An 18390-nucleotide genomic window follows, 5' to 3' on the forward strand; every position below is an offset into this window, starting at 1 on the left:
AGCGGGCATAGCTGCCCAAGTAGGTACCTATGATTTCAGACAGGATCATACATGGGCGGAAAGTCCCTCCTGCCACTGTGGCTACACTTCTCTGTTTGGCACTCACGCTCAATCAGAACTAACATGGGTATATCTACTGAAGCTGGAGATTATCCTTAGAGAAAACAAAGACAGGGTGGGGAAGCAAGAGATGGACACAGGGAGTGAAATCATCTCTATCTCTGTCAGAGTCATCCTGGAAGGAGCCGAGTCCTCTGTAGTGGAGGCAGCCTTGGGACAGACCATTCATCTTCTCTGCAAGGCAGGTTCTTCTCCCTTCCCCAGAATTGAGTGGCAGAAAGATGGGAAGCCACTATCATCTGACAGGTAAATCTGGTCCCATGTTGCAATTCCTGTTCCAACATCACGATCCCACCCCTCCCCCATTAGTTTGCAGAATCTTTTTTCTAGGACATTCTCAAAAAACAAAATACAAAGAAAATAACTTGGTAAACTGGAAAATCCCCTCCTAACTGAACCCTGCTACTAGGTGATACCAGAGAGGCCTAGGCATAGCAATAACAAATAGGCTGTTAATTGTTCAATGTGGTGCAGCTGAACACTTATGGATTATCACTTCACCAACTTTCAGCAACAACACCCAGTTCACAAGTGGTTACACAAGTGAGTTTTGAGTGCGAAGTCCTTTTCAGTGTTGTTGGAAGATGGTAGAGTTGCCCAGGAAGTGCATTAATAGCCAACCATGTATGTCTTGGGGAGCCTTAATGCTATCTGATTGCGGCTCATCCCATTTAAAATTTAACCTTGGAGAGAAACCCTTCTTAAATTTCAGCTTTACAGGGTTTTCTAGGAGGTCTCTTGTGGCAGTGTGTTGCCCAGCAGTCACTTTCTATTGTAAAAACTAAGGTGGGAATATTGAACAGTTCCCAGTTTTGTTTTACACTGGAGGGCCACACACTATGGCTGAAAGAGCAGCTCGGGACTTCAGGGGAGGGGACAATTTAAAACGGTCACAGTGTCTCCTCCCCCCCCTTTGTTTCCCCATCTCAGTTTCCTCTTTTGACAGCTGTCTCCCCTCCTCTCACCCATTCAATAACCTGGGGAGTTTTGTATTCCAGTGATGAGGACCCAGCCATTCACCACAGAGAGGTCACTGCAGCTGTGACATAAGCAGGCCCAATTGGCCCATCAGAATGTGGCTTTGGACAATCAGCACCCACAGCCAGGTTCTCATACGTAACAGCATGTGTTCCATCTGTAGGCATGCCTACCAGTCTGACAGTTCTTTGGTGATCAGCCGTGTCAGGGCTGAGGATGCTGGGATGTACACATGCATAACTTCAAATGGGAAGATGGAGAGCCGACAGATTCAGCTAAGGATCAAAGGTGACTCATTATCTTCCATTTAAAACCAGAATATTAATTCTTCTCTGTCCCTTTTTAAGAGTCATTGGTAACAGGAACAATTAAAGTCAGTTGCAGAGGCAACTTGTAATGGAACTTCTTTGAGTAGACGTAGCTGTGTATTCTGCGGAGGTGTGTGTATGCCCAGTGCACTGGCATTGGAGAACTTTGCCTAGCAATACTCACAGGAACTGCACTCGCGCCCTGCTCTCCTAGCCCCACCTCTGGCCATATAAGGGCAGCACCACCCCAGCCCCCTCAGTTTCTTCTCATGACCCGTGGCTAAAATTGGAGCTCCATCATCACTTGATAATTGCCTGGTCCGTACATTCCCTCTGAAGCACCTGGCATTGGCCACTGTCGGAAGGCAGGATACTGGGCTAGATGGACCATTGGTCTGACCCAGTATGGCCATTCTTATGTGGTGTTTTTCACCTCGCGCTCTTGGTCTCGGTCTGAGAGACTTTTTCTTGTATGTAGTAGTAACTTAAGTTTAGTGTTAGTGTAATAATAATTGGAGTAGTTGGCTGCCGTCACCAGGGTTCAAGCATTGTCCATCATGTGGGAGGGCCATTTTACAGATGATTTTAAAGCAGATCAGGACTTCCTGAGGTGTGTGGCCACTACCCTAGGTATCCAGGCAGAATTCCTGCAGGAGAATATGGTATAAGCTGCTGGATATTCTCCAATCATCAGATCCAGGGAGAGTAAGCATCCCAATAAATGGGGCTCTTCTGAAGCCTGCAAAGGCACTCTGTTGCCTCCCACAGTGAAGCATTTGGAGAAGCAGGACTTCATTCCCATGCAGGATTTTGAGGGTTTCCACTCCCACCTGATTCCTAACTCTCTGGTGGTAACTGAAGCAAATGACAGGGCATGCTAGGGGAGGTATAAGTCTACCTCTAAGAACAAAGAGTCCAAGAGGATGGACTAATAGGAGGAAGGAAGATTTATCTCCTCTCTTTCCTGCAAATGCACATCGTGAACTAGCAGGCGTTGCTCTCTAAATATGATTTTGTCAATTGGATGGCCATGTCTATGTTCAAGGACAAGTTGCCAGAACCCTCTAGGGAAGAGTTTATGGTACTCATTGTGGAAGGCTGTATAGTGGCCAAGACCTCATTGCAGTCAGCTCTGGACGTGGTAGATGCCATGGCCAGAATTATGGCATCAATTGTGACTACGAGGGCCTCATGGCTGCAGAATTTAGTCATTGAGCCTGATGTGCAGCAGATGGTTGAGGAATTACCATGTGGTGGACAGGTTTTGTTTTCAGAAAAAAATGACAAAACCCTGCACTCTTTTAAGGCTCCTCAACTACTTTACATGCTTTGGGACTTTAGGTGCTCTTGCCATGAAGAGTAACCCTGCAGCCACACCTTACGTTTTTATCCAAAGTGGTTTCCCCGTTTCATTTGAAACAAGCTATATATTTACCAGTGTTCATCCCTAGCCACGTTCCACCCCAGAGGAACAACATCTTCACACACTGGGTGCCAGGCGATGTTTAGCTTTTTATCTGGATAGGACCAAAGCTTTCTGCTCCTCATCTCATTTGTTTGTGTCACATGCAGACCACATGAAGGGTCAAGTGGTCTCTTCACAAACAGTCTTGAGCTGTATAATTCCCTGTATCATGACAGCATGCGAAGGAGCCCAAGCTACACCACCTCAAAGGGTGCAAGCTCATTCTACGAGAGCCCAGGCACCTTTGACAGCATTGCTAAGTGCCATTCCTAGATTGGGCAGGGCTGCCACTTGATCCTCTGTACATACTTTTACAAACCGTTTTGGCATTACTGCTGTGCCCAGATCAGATGCAAACATTGGGAAAGCAATTTTGCAGTCCTTGTGTAAACAGACTCCGAGCCCCACCTTCTACGAGTACTGCTTGCAACTCACCTGAGTAGATTGCATAGCTGCATCTGCTCCAAGAAGAAGCAAACTGGTTACCTACCTGTAACTGTTGTTCTTGGAGGTGTGATGCAGACATGTATTGTATGCCCCACCTTTTGTTCCCTCTGCATCGGAGTCTGTACTTCTGATGTTTGGTGCAAAAGAACAGAGGGGGTTGGGACAGTGCTGCCCTTATATGGCCAGGGGAGGGGGTATGGCTGCAAGGTGTGTGCCCCCCATGACAAGGACTACTAGGCAAAATTATCTGGCTCCAGCACACTGGGTGTGTGCACACCTAGTTAGAATACATGGCTATAACACCTCTATAAGAACAACAGTTACAGGTAGGTAAGTTTTTTTTCTCCACTGCAGTGTCTTGCTACCTTCTTCCATGGCAGTGGCCACAGCCTGCTGAGTGCTAGCCATAATCCCAGCAATACGTTTCCTCAGCGCAGTGACTGCCGAGGGTTAGCCCTGATGCCAGCAGTGAGAAATGCTGCAGTGCCAATCATAACTGGAGCAGTGACTTGCCAAATGCCAGTCACAGCTCCAGCAGGACAAGCTGCCTCAATATATTTTCATCCTGGAGTGCTATCTTCTCTCCTCTAACACTTTACTGGGTGCAGAGAGCGCTCTAAAGAAGGGGAATCCTGCAGGCCTTGGTCTGAAATCACTGCCATGGCTGCCTGTCCTACACCATATCATGTTATATGCTCTGCTGGGACAGACAACTCCACTTTGACTCTTGGTGCCTGTGGGAGATGCTGGAGTTTCGCTCAGAATGGGCCTGCCAGAGAGTGAACTATTTACTATGCTTTTTTTAAAAAGTACATTATAAAAAAATGACTATCTTAATAAAAGAAGGCTAAACAGCCTCCCCTCACCTCTCCAGAGCGTGCCCTCATGCCTCTGCAGGGGGATGGGAAACATCGGCTTCTCTCTGCCATTCTTTTGTGGTAATGGCAAAAGGCTTCCTTACCTAAGGGATACTGCTGCAGGCAAGGAAGGAGTCTAATATCCACTGCCTGCATGGCTGTAGCTCCCATTAATAGGAATCGCAGGTTTATAGCACTCCTCAATCAGAGAACAGATGCTGCAGGGTCTTGGCTCCAGTTCAGCAGCTGCTTTAACTCTCCCAAGTTCACACCATCTTTGCACAAGAGGTCATGGGGGATGGATCGTATTATTCACATACAGCATTTTATTTTGAATAGAGGACCGTGGATCTCCTCTGACAGAGGGTATTAGAGGTCGGCTCCTTCATGGTCTGAATCACCAACACAGAGATCTCACCAGAGGAGTTAATACTGTACAGTCATCTGGTTCCTCTGTACACGAGCCACTCATGTACAGGTAAGGCCAGCAACTGTCATCTGGCATGCCCAAATGACACCCACCTGGTATCCATGTGGGGAAGATCAGGGTGAGAGGTGCCCTCTTGCTGTGGGGGGCAATTGGAGGTGGTGGGTGGGTGGAAGTGGAGTTTAGCAAATGTCCCAGCCATACATGAGAGCGACAAACTCTCTTTACCTCACAGAGTCCATTCATAACAACCAGGTTCCTGGTGCCTGGCAGTAGAGAAGGGTTTAAATGACTAGGGCTGCGCTGGTTAGCAACTGAATTCATTGCCAGAAGGAAAGAAAACAAAACAGGACTATTTTAAACGAGCACAAACCAGACCCATTGAATAACAAAAGCCCAGCACCATAGCTCCAACACAGCCCCACTCATCTAGAGTCTTGTGAGCCTTTTAGTCCTGCCTGGTTCCCAATGGCTGGGCTGGGCGTTAGGCAAGAACGGCTGCTTATATGGTACTTGGATACTTCTGGGTCCTGCTGTAAATAGAGAAGGGGGAAAACTTTTTATTCACCTTAACCACACAATTTTGGTGGCTCAGATAAAATGGGACCAGGACCTGAGCCTTCCCTACTTTCAAGTTTGCAGATCCAAACCCCCAGTCACTGAGGGCTTCCAAAACCCTCAGACCAACTCTGGCTGCAAGCAGGAGGCAGAAGGTGAAGGTGTTAAACTTTTTCTGAAGCTCAAGAAGGATTTGGTTTTAATTTTGAGTCAAGGATGGGAGTTGGTGTTTTCCCTTTACTCTAGCCTAGTTTGTCCATCCCAAAGGATAAAACAGGGCTGATTTAGTCCCATCTGAAAGGATGTTTGGCTGCATCACCTGATCTTTATGCAGACTGAAGAGGCAAATATGTTACTGGTAGGGTGACCAGATGTCCCGATTTTGGGGGCTTTTTCTTATGTAGGCACCTATTACCCCCCACCCCTGTCCCAATTTTTCACACTTGCCCTCTGGTCACCCTAGGTACTGTTACAGGACACCAGGGTAGGGCTTGATGCAGACATTCCTTGGGGGACGAGGTTCTATGGCTGGTGCTATGTAGAGGGTGATCAGTGTAATAATTATTCCCGCCTGCCTTTAAACCTATGAATGTATTCAGTTGTGTGTGACGGACAGGCACTTACAGGTGAAGCTCGTTTGGTTCCCTGATCAACAGTGCCTAACATCACTCAAAGTGACCTCCTGACATTTCTAGGCCGACAGCCAAAGGAATGCTTAGGAGGATGTGTATGTAGGTCTGCACTCTCCAAAGCTTTAATGTGGAGACAATGCATTTCAGCAAGTCACACTCAGCTGGCTCCTGGTTAAACTGAGGCTATTTTTTCCAGAGGGAGAGAGGGTTGGAGCATCAAGATTCTGAGGGGAATGCACAGGTCCTCATTCCCTCCTCTGGGGGACAAAGCAAGCAGTAATACAACAAAGCTGGATTGATTTGCAAATGCTGAACTAGGAAGTTGCTGTATCTCTCTGTGCTTGTGGGGGTCTGTATTGCAGATTAATAATGGATAAGAATGAGCCTTCGGTGGTGGATGCCAACATTGGGGAGCAAGTCAGACTGCCCTGCGGAGTAGAAGCCTCACCTGCTTTAACCATCGAGTGGCAGAAGGACGGGCAGCCTGTCTCCTCTTCCAGGTGAGTTCATGTGGCTTTGATGACAACGCTGGGGCTCCTGGTGCATAATGCATTCTCTACCTGAGAGAATCAAGGCCTTAATGATGGAGGCAGGCCTTGCACTGGTTTATAACAATTATTCCATCCCATCAGGGAATAGAAACAATACCATGTGATTTTAGGTGGTGTGGCCCACAGTTTAAGGTGTGAACATCATTTTCAAGTGAACAGGTGTGGTGAATAATTCACCAGTGAGCCAGAGGCTGAAATTTGTTCATATGCAAGATTGCCACATGTCATTCGATCAACCAAATTAGTTTAAAAAAAAAATCACAGAGAAAGGGGATAAATTCACCTGGTAGGTACAAGGTATAAGAACATTTAAGGGGAACTTCAAGAGTTACTGGGGTCACCTTGTAATAGCTTTCCCCTAGAGGATGGATCTGAGCGTTCTCTGAAGATCACAGCACTAGGATCTATTTTTGTGGAGTGGCTGACGGATGTGGTGGCACAGTTCCCCTTATTGCTAAGGGGTGTCGTAGCCCACTTAAATCTGTGTTGCTGCTGAATGTTTGCCCAGAGGGTGTTAGCAGAAACGTTGCTTAAGACCTCACGTGCAGTGCTGCTCCTAACACCATGACTGCAAACTCCCTCTCCCGACACTCAGGGGAATTTGTGCCTTTTGTCCCCAGGCACAGGCAGCAGTCCGATGGTGCCCTGGTGATCAGTCGCGTTGGCTCTGAAGATGCTGGCTTCTTCACCTGCATTGCTTCGAACGGCCATGAGCAGGATCAACGGCAGATCCAACTTCGGACTCTAGGTAACAAGAGGAGGAAAAGGCCCCACTCTATTTTTAGATTATTAAAAGAAGGGAGTGGGAAAGGGTGTAGAGTGCCCCAGCTGAAGTCATGGATTTGGCCTCTATAGACCCCACCGTGTGTTAGTCAGGTCACATTCAGGACTAGGCTAGAAGAAAGGGGTAGTTATATTTACTGCTTCCCCAATGGCTGTAAAGTCCATATGTGACTAGAATAGCTGCAGCGTGTAATTATGCTGCTGCTGACTGTAGGTTGACAGCTGTACCATAGTGGTTCATTGAAAGGACGTTAGTGTAGACAAGATTTCAGCAGGGGTGCAGAAGAGAAATCAAGGGGATTCCTCTTCTCTACCCTTGTCCCACATGCTAGTGCCCAGCTGGGAGAGCAAAGCTGGCTGAGGGCTCAGGAGCCTGCCCAAGTGTTGGTTGGGCATTTAGAGCCACTGTGGAAAGACTTTTCTTATGAAGGAATGGTCCCTACCATCAGTGACAGGATAGAAGGGTCTTCCTGCTATTGATCTCCCCTCTGCCCAGGAGAGCTGAGGATCTCGGGCCTGCTGCCAAGCCTCACTGTGTCGGAGGGAGAGAATGCGCAGCTCCAGTGCATGGTGACAGGCAACAATGTGAACATCAGATGGTCAAGGTGAGCAGTACAACCCTTGGTAACAGCATTTCCTGTCCCTCTTTCCTCTCTGAATGGTGTCATTTATCCCCCACTCTAGGCATGCTGCAGAACCTGCATGAAATATTAACACAGGGCAGCCAACCAGCCTCTGAGCCTCCTGCAATATCTCACCCCCCACCCCCAATTAATCTTACTCTTTCCCTGCAGGTACATCCTGCACCACAGCCGGGCTCTGGTGAGCCATGGAAGAAAGCAGATGCTAGAGCTAAGAACCCCTTGCAGAGAAGTTCAGGTCCTGGCTAGACTGGAAGATGCTATGATGGATAATAGTGACATTTACCTCAGCAAAAAGTAGAGGCTGAAGAATTGAGAGAGCGCTTTTTGTCAGACCCTTTAACGGCAGGGAATTCTCCTAGCTCCACTAGAAGGAGCCATTCGTACCTGTGCCCATCTCCCCCCACCCCAGTTATGGACAGGGAAGAATTAAAGATCAATTACAAGGGGAAAAACATTTCCCCTCCCCCCTTTTTTTGGGCTACTTTACAAGGTGTATTGGATAAAATAAATGTTTGTGTATTTTTTCTGCTCAAAAAACAGTATCATTGTGCTGGTGTTCTTGGTGGAGGACCCAGAGAAGTGGCTTGGGAATGGTCTTGGACCTTAATTGAAGGGGCAGGGCTGTTGAATCTATAACAAAGATTTTCTTCTATGAGCATTAGGTATTTGAATTTACAAAACAAGAAACAAAGTGTTAAAGTCTGAGTAAAACAAAACCTGTTCACTGAAAAGGGTTAATTTCCTTTGTAAGGGAGTTCATAATTCTACTATTCTCCAGTCCTGTATAGCGTATTCCAGGAGAAACATTAGCCAATATCTGACTTTCTACTGTTCCAAAAGACTGCTTGTGTGTTTTTTTTATCTTCTTGAAGGAGGAAGAAAAAGGGGCCAATCCCCCATTCTTCCACCCCCTTTACTGGCCACATGCCTGGGTCTCATGGTCAGAAGGGGCCTGGAGGAGTATGAGATAGATAGCTAGCAGCAGGTAGCAGCACAGCTGATCACTGCTAGCCAACCACTCAATGCCCTTTGATACTGGAGAGAAACTGTGGTTTTACAGAGCATGCTGCTGTCTCTTGCCCACTTTGGTGGATTCAGGCTTTAAATACACCTGTAATTATAGGGCCCCTGGCATGGCAGAAGTGCTAACCTTGATTTACTTATCTTTGCCTTTCAAAAGAAGAAATGACAAAGATTGTCATTCACCTGAAAAATTAGTCAGTTCAAATGCCCAAGGAAGCTTAGGCCCTCAAACTCTTATCATAGAACGGGCTTTCCACTACAGGAATGGAGTTCCAATGCGAGCGGATGGTCACCACATCCACCTGTCACAGGATGGAAGCCTGATTATAAACAATGCTCAGGCTGATGACGAGGGATCTTACACATGCAATGCCTACAGGGGCAGCAACTCTGTCAGTGCCAGCACCAAGGTGAAAGTGATTAAGAGCAGACCTGAAGGTGAGCAAGACCAGTTCTTCCCCTCTTCTCCCCCCCAATCACCTGGATTCAGTAATACAGTATTGTTCCACTTCTAGGCCTGTTTTACATTTACTTTGAAAGAGACTGATTAGAACAGTTTGGGTACACTAGAAAAAGCTATTTGTTTACTTGCCTTTGCAGCCCTCTGTGATGCAGTAGGGAGGGGGGAGTGTTGACCTGGGAATGTGGCAGGGGAGTTTCACAGGGGATGGGATACCTGTGAGCCTGTAACCTGAGCCAGGAGGGGGAGGTAACACCTGCCTGGGAATGTGGACAAAGGCTGCAGGAGAGCCTGCTGGGGGGGGGGGGGGGGGGGGGGAGGGGCGGGCGCGTTGGTTTCAGTTTGGTGCTGGGTGGTGGAATGCAGGGAACCCCAGGGCTGGGGTCTAAGCTCCCTGCTCCCCCAGAAGGACTTGACTGAGGGGTCCTGGTTGTACCCACAAGCTCTGTTTTAGACTGTGTTCCTATTGTCTAATAAACCTTCCATTTTAGTGGCTGGCTGGTAGTCACAATGAATCCCAGGAAGAGGGGTGCAGGCCCTGGACTCCCTAACACCCTCCAATCAGGATTCTGTGTCTGCCCATCACCCACCTCTCCCCCCACTAACTGCCCTCACAAGGGGGGGCAGCAGGACTGTGGGTTCTGTTCCAAACTCTGCCATCAGTTTGTTATGTAACACTGAACTCACATCAGACCTGAGCATTGGTTTCCCCCAGCTGTGAAACAAAGATGATTAACTTCAGGAGGGAGCTGGGAGGCTGAAATCATTAATGCCAAAATGTTCAACTTGGGCAACCAGAAGTTGGCTCCTAAATCCATGTTCAAGCACCTACAAATGACATGCCTGATTTTCAGGTGCTGAGCACCAACAACTCCCTGTGTATCTGGTGGGAGCTGTAGGTGCTCAGCAAACCGGCCACCTACTTTGGTATCTAACTTGGGATTTCTAGAGCCCAACTGAACAGTTCTGGAAGGTAGCAAAGACTTGTTTACACAGTCAGCATGGGGAAGGCAGGAACATGCTCTCTCCTAGGTGCTTATGATGTTTAAAGAAAAAGAAGGTCCTGGCAGATCAACGCAGTTTTGACTAATTATTCATTTAGAAATATAAATGTGTTTGTCAGAAATTATGCTACTACTGTGCAGCACTAAACAGGCACTGATGCCCTCTCCCTCCCCCATTTAACTTGTCATTCTCCTCCTGCTATTTCTTTTGCTGCAGCTGTGGACCTGACCACCCAGTGTGTTGACCAGCCACACCTTGCCAACTGTGATCTGATCATACAGGCCCAGCTCTGCACTAATGAGTATTACTCCAGCTTCTGCTGTGCCAGCTGTTCTCAGTACCAACCCCAGGACAACCCTTCTCACCACCAGGGATGAGAATCAGCTCTAGCCCAGCTCCTAAGAGATGGCGGTCTAGGAAGATTACTGGACAGGAGCAGGGACTTTGTCCTTTTTACTCCAAAAAACACTCTGCTCATCACTCAGGTGGGCTGTTTTGCCAATATATGAATGCTACTCAGTGCCATTGTTCAGAGGCAGTAGAAGCTCCACTGTCCTAAACACATCACAGCTCCTTATTTTCACACAAACACCTGCCTTCATTCACAGAAGAAATGCTAAGAACCAAAGAATCCTGTTACTTTAGAGAAGCTTAACAGGCAGCGTGAAAGAGAGGGAGACACACACTTCATGCAAGCAAGAGAAAGCTTTCCTAAAAACAAAATCTGTGAGCCACTTGGAGAAAGACAACCACCATCCACTAATACCCTGAACAGTGAGGCAGAATGTTCCCATCTAAAAGCCTGTGGGCACTGAAGGGCAACAGAACCTATTGCATGTAAACATGGTGTTCTAATCCCATGACAGCCTCAGTGTTTCTTGAAGGCTATTTCTTTCATCCTAACACACTTCAAACACAACTCCAGACACAGGTCATTTCAGCGTCCACTGAAATATGGCAAGTTTTGGGAAGAAACAGATATTGCTTAACTGATCACAGCAACAGGGGCATTTCAGGTGGGCCAAGTCCCTGTGCTTTAACCATTCCCGCTTTTCTAATTCATCCAGCACCATGCTGGGGCTTAGCGCAAAGACTGCTTTCTGACTCACCAGTGTTTTAGAGCTCTGTCCTCACTTAACTGCCACAAGACTACATGTCCTTTAGGACCCCACCCTCTCGGAGCAGTGGAGGTAGTCATTCCAGCAGGGTGGTACTACAGGTAAGGAATTCCACATGCACTGTAAATAGAACAGAAGCATTCAGCATTCTGTGACCAACAAAGGGTGGCACCATCAAATGTATACACAGGACTGTGAAAGAAAACTGCAGTGCCTTGCTCAAGCCAAGACACAGTAACATCCCCAAACAATTATTACCTCCTACACTAGTGTATTATGTATAAAGCTTCCTCTAGAGAGAACTACTGACATATGGAGCACCATCTCCTTGTTCCAACATGCCTGCTGTAGCCTGAGTGAGTTGGTCAGCTACACCCCTACGCTACATTTCAGCATGTGTAGAGGCCTAACCTACTCAGTGTTATTCAACCTTTGGTATTTCCCTCTTTGATTCTAGGCTTGGCCCTGAAGCACTGCTTTTCCCTCCCAGCCAGCTGCCCCCACATGGTGTTGCCAAGTCCATTTTACTAGCGTAAAACTGGATTTTGGTCAGTTCATGTGGGTTGTAGTGAATGTGTGCTGGGTACATGCTGAGGTCTAAACTAGTCAACAAACCTAATAATCTGCTAGGAAAGTCTCTATTTTCTACTCTTTAACAAGGTTGAGCAAAATTTTACTGTAGCGTATCCCATCACCTTTTCTCCTCCCATGCAGGGTACTAAGCAAAATTAGCCATCCTTTCCTGTAACAGACTTTCTTTGCTCCTATATAAGGCAGCATTAAAGTCTGCATTCTCTTCCTAGCCTTGTTGTGACATTAAGCAAATCCTAACCCTTCTCTGCCTCAGTTTCTCCATTAGTGAATAGGGACACCACCTGCCACACAGGAGTGTTAAGCACTTTTCTGGTTGGCAGTCACCATGTGGAGAAATATAAATTAGTGAAATTCAATTCCTAAATCTCTCAATATTAAGATTCCTCTCAGGGGGCTGTGCATGTTCTCTACAGAGCACCAGCAGCAGGAGAACACCACTAGAGGCTAGCCCTGCCCCCTTCTGATTTACCATTGCAATGCCCGGAAGCAAGCATATAGAGAAAAGCGAACGAAACACAGTTAGAACTTTATCCGAAACTGAGTGGTCACCACACTTCCCCCAGGCTGAGCTGAAGACGATTTACCAGTGTAACAATTTCTACAGTATAATGTTTAAAACATGTTAGCAAGAGTCAACCTTTGGTTAAGTTATACAATTATGTAGCACTCATGTAAATAGTCAGCTCCTGCAGCACAGGATTGGTAATAAGTTCCACTTGAAGTAAAGGCCTTTTTTTGGTTAAAGCAGCTGATGTCACCATCTAGTTTTGATGAAGTGGAGTTAGTTACATTAAGTTGCTCATACTCTCTCTTCACTGTAGAAAGATGGATGATGGCCAGTTTCAGTATAGATATTTTGAAGCAGCTGTCCAGGTATTTGATTTTTCAAATGGATTCCTAAATAGACCCGTTACTTCACACAGTTTTAAAAAGACATACAACCACCTTACAAACTGAATGAAGCTGTCCTTTCCCCTACCGATTTTATTCTCTGAGATTTTGCTGAAGCTTTAATTGTATAGTAACCAAACTAGCAGGTTGTTTACTTTTTTGGGCTGTCTTTAAATATCATGAAGTAAAATATGTTCACTGTTCAGGGAAGAATGTTAGTGGACTGCAGGAAGATCATATTCTGCTTGGACTGACATCAAATGGTAGGTGTAGCTGTATCAGACAAATCTGAATAAGTAGGGGCATAGCGAGCAGATCGAGGGACGTGATCGTTCCCCTCTATTCGACACTGGTGAGGCCTCATCTGGAGTACTGTGTCCAGTTTTGGGCCCCACACTTCAAGAAGGATGTGGATAAATTGGAGAGAGTCCAGCGAAGGGCAACAAAAATGATTAGGGGACTGGAACACATGAGTTATGAGGAGAGGCTGAGGGAGCTGGGATTGTTTAGCCTGCAGAAGAGAAGAATGAGGGGGGATTTGATAGCTGCTTTCAACTACCTGAAAGGGGGTTCCAAAGAGGATGGCTCTAGACTGTTCTCAATGGTAGCAGATGACAGAACGAGGAGTAATGGTCTCAAATTGCAGTGGGGGAGGTTTAGATTGGATATTAGGAAAAACTTTTTCACTAAGAGGGTGGTGAAACACTGGAATGCGTTACCTAGGGAGGTGGTAGAATCTCCTTCCTTAGAGGTTTTTAAGGTCAGGCTTGACAAAGCCCTGGCTGGGATGATTTAACTGGGAATTGGTCCTGCTTTGAGCAGGGGGTTGGACTAGATGACCTTCTGGGGTCCCTTCCAACCCTGATATTCTATGATTCTATGAATGTTGTATTCCCCTTGACTGGCTATCTACAAGAGGAATGAAAAGTGACATTTATGGTAGCATTTGTATTTGATGTTGCAGAAAAAGTGGTCACGCTGTATTTGAGAAATGGTATGTTCATGGTATTAGACAACACAAGGGGCAGAGTTAATGTTGCATGGCCAATCTTAAACTCAGCATTGCCTGACTTGAGTGCTTAGCCATGCAACTTTAAAACACAATAAACGGACTTTTTTTTTTTAAAAAAAGGTAGCACTTGCTAAGTCTTGAGGAACATGGCCTAGGGTGCGTCTTATGGACACACATCAGGTTCTAGCAGTCACAGAAAGTACCAATTTATTTCAATGGAAAAATAAAAGCACAAGTTCCCTTTACCTGGGTTTAGTATTTGAGACTAAACTTCTCTTATCATTCAAGATACAAATTACTGGATTCAGCAGAATGATGAACTTTTTAAAAAGGGAAATATGAGCCACATAGTGGCTTGTGTTTTATACTTAGCCTCTCTGCACAGGGAAATCTAAGCACATTCACCAACTCTCTTATTGCATCACCACTTATCTTAATAGCATAGGCAGCAGCTTACATATTTGTGGAATACACAGAAAAATGGAGAGCAGTAAGAACAGAGATTGATTGCCTTCTCCAGGGGCTGCCAGGATCTTCATGCCTTTATGCTGGGTAAGAGAAAAACACCTTCTCTACTCTTTCCCATTCTGTTACATGACACAGCAAGACTGATAGCTTTGGGCATAACTGCCATGGAACAGAAGGGTATCCATCCCCTGGAAGCAAATAAGAGCCCGAGACATTCACTCTGATATGTGAATCAGTGATGCAAATTAAGGATCTCACTAGGCAGTGAAAAATGCTATGAGTCTGATTTTCAAAATACTCAAAACATTCAAATGAAGTCAATGAGAACCTTGGGTGCCCAGCACATTTAAAAATCAGGTCCAAGAGCTCTAGGTAACCAGTTTTAATAGTATGTAGAAAATATGAGAAAAGGAATTTAGCTGTTGAAAGAATCAATATTTTATTTAACACAGGCACTGAAGTGACTTCTCAGGCAAGTAAGGGTATGAACTGAGTGCATAGGATACAAAGAAGGCATGCAGAGGGAGAAAGAAGGAAAACTTTGCAAAATGCAAGTTTCTACCACCAACATTTATTTCTGTTAAAGCAGATTATAAATCATCATAATCAGTACAAATATATAACTTACTTTTGCTTGTAAGGCCAAAGTTTAAAAGTAAAGTTAAAATGAGATGGATTTCACAAGTCACCAGAGGCAGAACTTGGAACAGCTGCAGCCCTAATCACAAAGTTTCACAAACAAAGTTAAAAAACGAATCTATGGAGCAAACACAAAATGGGTTCCTGGGTAGCCCCAGATTGTAGATATGGCTACAGTAAATCACAGTAGTGTTAAAATTAAGACAAGGAAACTGCAGCAGTACATGAAAGAAAAAATACATACAATATAATATTTAGTTTGATTCCATTAAAAAAAGACAATAGAATTTCCCCATGGTTTTCAAACCATGGCAATACTGTTCTTTAATTTTTTTTTATTTAAAACTACTCTATAGTGACTTTATTGGTCATGACTCATGATTGTTGTTGCAATATGCCACTTACAAATGAACTTATACAAGAACAAGCTAGGGACCCATCTCCTCCCTCCCCCATATTACTTACAATAAGAATCAGTGATAAATCAATCTTATGTACAATTTCTTACATCCCACCCCTTTTTACCTTTGGCAAGATTACTTACAACTCAGACAGCTTTTAATAGCCAGAACTATTTAAAATATTCTAAATGCATAAAAATAAAGATTTTGGCTTTATTTTATTCTTTATATATATAATATTCGCTCTGTTACTCAAAATGGAAGCTCAACTTTTTCCACAAACAGCTTTTGCTGGGTAGTTGACAACTCCCCCCTCTCCTAATACATCCAACAACTCCTTTCCCCACCTTAGAAAACTTTGCTTCCTCTTTCCTCCAGGGGAATGTTCACAATTCACAGAAAAGTAGAAAGAACCTAAAGACAAAGGTAGATCATTGGATATTCATCCTGTGAGATCTCTTGATATTCCAGCAAATGGGCTTCAGGGCTCAACCCCCACCTCGGATCTCTTAGGTTTCCTCTGCCATTTAGCTTTCCAAGCAGGGAGGGAGGGAGGGCGGGCAGAAAGGGGTGTTTCCATGATTCCTGTCTAATAACTGCATAACAGGTCCATCGTAGGTTTCTCCTTCCCATGACTGCTCCCTCTTCGTTTGTAGGGACCTTTTTAGTTTATCAAAATGTTCAAATTAGAACTAGTCCTCTGCTCCCTCCATCCTAGCACACAATACATGTTTAAAGCTCGATCTCAAACGTCTTCTGTAAATCACTTGAGAAGGGGTTAGTTGGAGATGGGTTAGTGCGCTGCTTTGCCTTGCTTTCTAGTGCTGCCCACTGTGCTTCAAATGGATCTACCTGGTGGCCAGATGCAGGAGGCTGTAACTGCTTGTCCTCAGTGGCCCATTTGCTACTGTCAACGCCATTGAAAGCTGCGGAGCCATTGTGCTGAGCAGAAGATTTGAAGAATGGACTGGCAGTAGCACTGTTGGTTTCAGACTGGGGGAACGTCTGCTGTTTGACAAGACTAGGTGACTGATGGGGATGGGATGCTGGAATGGGACTTGCAGTTCCAAAAACATTGGCTACCATCTGAGAAGGAGTGATTCCAACCACAGGCACACTGGGAGCAGAAAAGGCCATTCCATTTGCTACAGCAAACGGCTGAGCAGGGATAAATGCTGGCTGCATTGGCGGTACCACGCCAACTGGCACTGGCTGAGGAGCAACAAAGGTGTTCACTGGAAAAGGTGGCGCTGGCTTGGAAGCCGCAAGGGGAGGCTGTGCGAATGGCTGTGGGGCCGCTGGTGGTGGCTGCTGGGCTCTGACCGTCTTGGATACTTCTTCCAACCAGCGGTCTGCCTCTGAGGGAGTGCGTCTGTGAGTCATCTGGAAGAGACTTGGTGAAGCTGCACTGGAGGAAGTGCTCCATTCAGTACCTGGAAAGAAAAACATGGGGAAGTCAGTAAAACATCAGTTTGCCAGCTATGTTCACCTCCTTATCAAAGCTAGTCAAAGGGCTCCAAAGATGTGTACTCAAATGCAGCCCCAGGCTCTCAACCCTCACAGCTTGCGAGGATGCTACAATCTCTGCAGCAGCAGGAAGAAGAAGGGGAGAGAGAAGAATTCCCTTGTTCCAGAAGAGATTTTATCTAACAAATTTGCCACTAGCACTCCCATCACCTCCATTCAGGAGGGGACACTGGCAGCACTGAAGCATCCTTTTACAGCAGAGATCTGAGGTTGGTTTTCCGAGAGGGAGAGGGAGAGGGAGAGGAAGGTGAGAGGCAAGCGGGAAAATGTAGCACTACCTTCCCTTACTACTTGCTCCTACTTTGGCATAGGAAAGGGCAATTTAAGACTTCCCTGTTCAGAGCAAAATAGCTTTTGAACATGCCAGTCAGGCCTGGTGACTCTTAGACCTTGTCTACATTACAAAGTTTTGTCAGCAAAAGTTATGCCGCTTTAATTAAAAGCGCTATTGCATGTCCACACTAGGTCCTTGTGTTGGCCGAGTGCGTCCACACTAGCAGCTCTCATGTTGACACAGAGCAGTGCACTGGGGTAGGTATCTCACTGTGCAACTGGCTGCAGGATGCGTTGAGAAGGGTTTGCAATGCCTCATGGGGCAGGTACCGCATCACATGATGCAGGTTTCTCAATCCCATCATTCCAGGGGCATCCTTTTAGATTGCCAGCCACTTTTCAACTGAAAGGGGGGGAGGGGGGGAAAGGAGAATGGTGTGTCTGGGGCAGGGGAGACAGCAGGCTGACAGACCTATCCTGAGGCAGGGAGAGGGGGACCCCACCCCCACGCATCAGCATCAGCCCCCAGCTCTGCTCAGCACAGCAGTCTCTCCCAAAGCAGCCCACTCTGCCTGCGGTTCTATGATTCCCGTCGAGTTCTCCCACAGCCTCCTCAGCTGCCAGGAGCAGCAACCAGCTCCATGAGCTCTCTGAACTGAGGAATGTCAAAGCAGCACAACAGTCCCTCCCTCCCTCCCCACCCCCAGCAGCAGTCTGCATGCCCCTGTGTTCCTAGTGCTGAGAACAGAACAGGAACATTCCAATTATTTGCTCTTTGTTCCCCAAACAGAGCAGCACGCTCAGCTGTCAGATACTTCCCGGAGCTTTGAAATGGGGGGGAGGAAGGGAGGAGAGGGGCATGCCCGCAGGGCAGCAGAGTTCAAAACAGTGAGCAAAGCAGTCCTGGCAAGCATTGTAGGATTCTGGTGGAAGCCAGTTATGTCAACAAAACAAACAGCAGTGTCTACACTGATGCTTTGTCACTTTAACTTTGCCACAGAAAGCCCTATGCCTCTTGTCAATGTGGTTTCCTTTTGCTGCCAAAAGTAGCTCTGTAGTGTGTACACCTCCCCTGTTTTGTCAGCAAAAGGCAGCTTTTACCAACAAAACTTTGTAGTGTAGACAAGGCCTTCGAATTCAAGCTGTAGCAAGCTATGGTGGTAACAACAGTATCTTTGGTTTTTTTACTTAATTAGCAGGATCACAAAA

General features: G+C 46.2%; 2 protein-coding genes across 13 annotated transcripts in view; one reads left to right on the forward strand and one right to left on the reverse strand.

Moving 5' to 3' along the window:
- Positions 1–13204, forward strand: part of PAPLN (papilin, proteoglycan like sulfated glycoprotein) — a 73635-nt gene extending 60431 nt beyond the window's left edge. Inside the window, exons 21-28 of the mRNA XM_073348537.2 lie at positions 229–366; positions 1262–1386; positions 4515–4653; positions 6155–6292; positions 6964–7091; positions 7623–7731; positions 9056–9231; positions 10475–13204. Of these exons, the coding sequence (XP_073204638.2) occupies positions 229–366; positions 1262–1386; positions 4515–4653; positions 6155–6292; positions 6964–7091; positions 7623–7731; positions 9056–9231; positions 10475–10635 (1114 nt within the window). The 3' untranslated portion in view covers positions 10636–13204. The remainder of the gene's footprint in view (positions 1–228; positions 367–1261; positions 1387–4514; positions 4654–6154; positions 6293–6963; positions 7092–7622; positions 7732–9055; positions 9232–10474) is intronic.
- A 1689-nt stretch (positions 13205–14893) lies between these two features.
- The window catches only part of NUMB (NUMB endocytic adaptor protein), a 145680-nt gene continuing 142183 nt past the window's right edge, over positions 14894–18390 (reverse strand). For all 12 annotated transcript variants that reach the window (XM_073348543.1, XM_073348553.1, XM_073348549.1 and 9 more), the window contains one exon: positions 14894–16814. In XM_073348543.1, coding sequence (XP_073204644.1) covers positions 16114–16814 — 701 coding nt within the window. In that variant the 3' untranslated portion in view covers positions 14894–16113. The remainder of the gene's footprint in view (positions 16815–18390) is intronic.

This window comes from Lepidochelys kempii, chromosome 6 (genome assembly GCF_965140285.1).
Source record: "Lepidochelys kempii isolate rLepKem1 chromosome 6, rLepKem1.hap1, whole genome shotgun sequence".
NCBI lineage: Eukaryota > Metazoa > Chordata > Testudines > Cheloniidae > Lepidochelys > Lepidochelys kempii.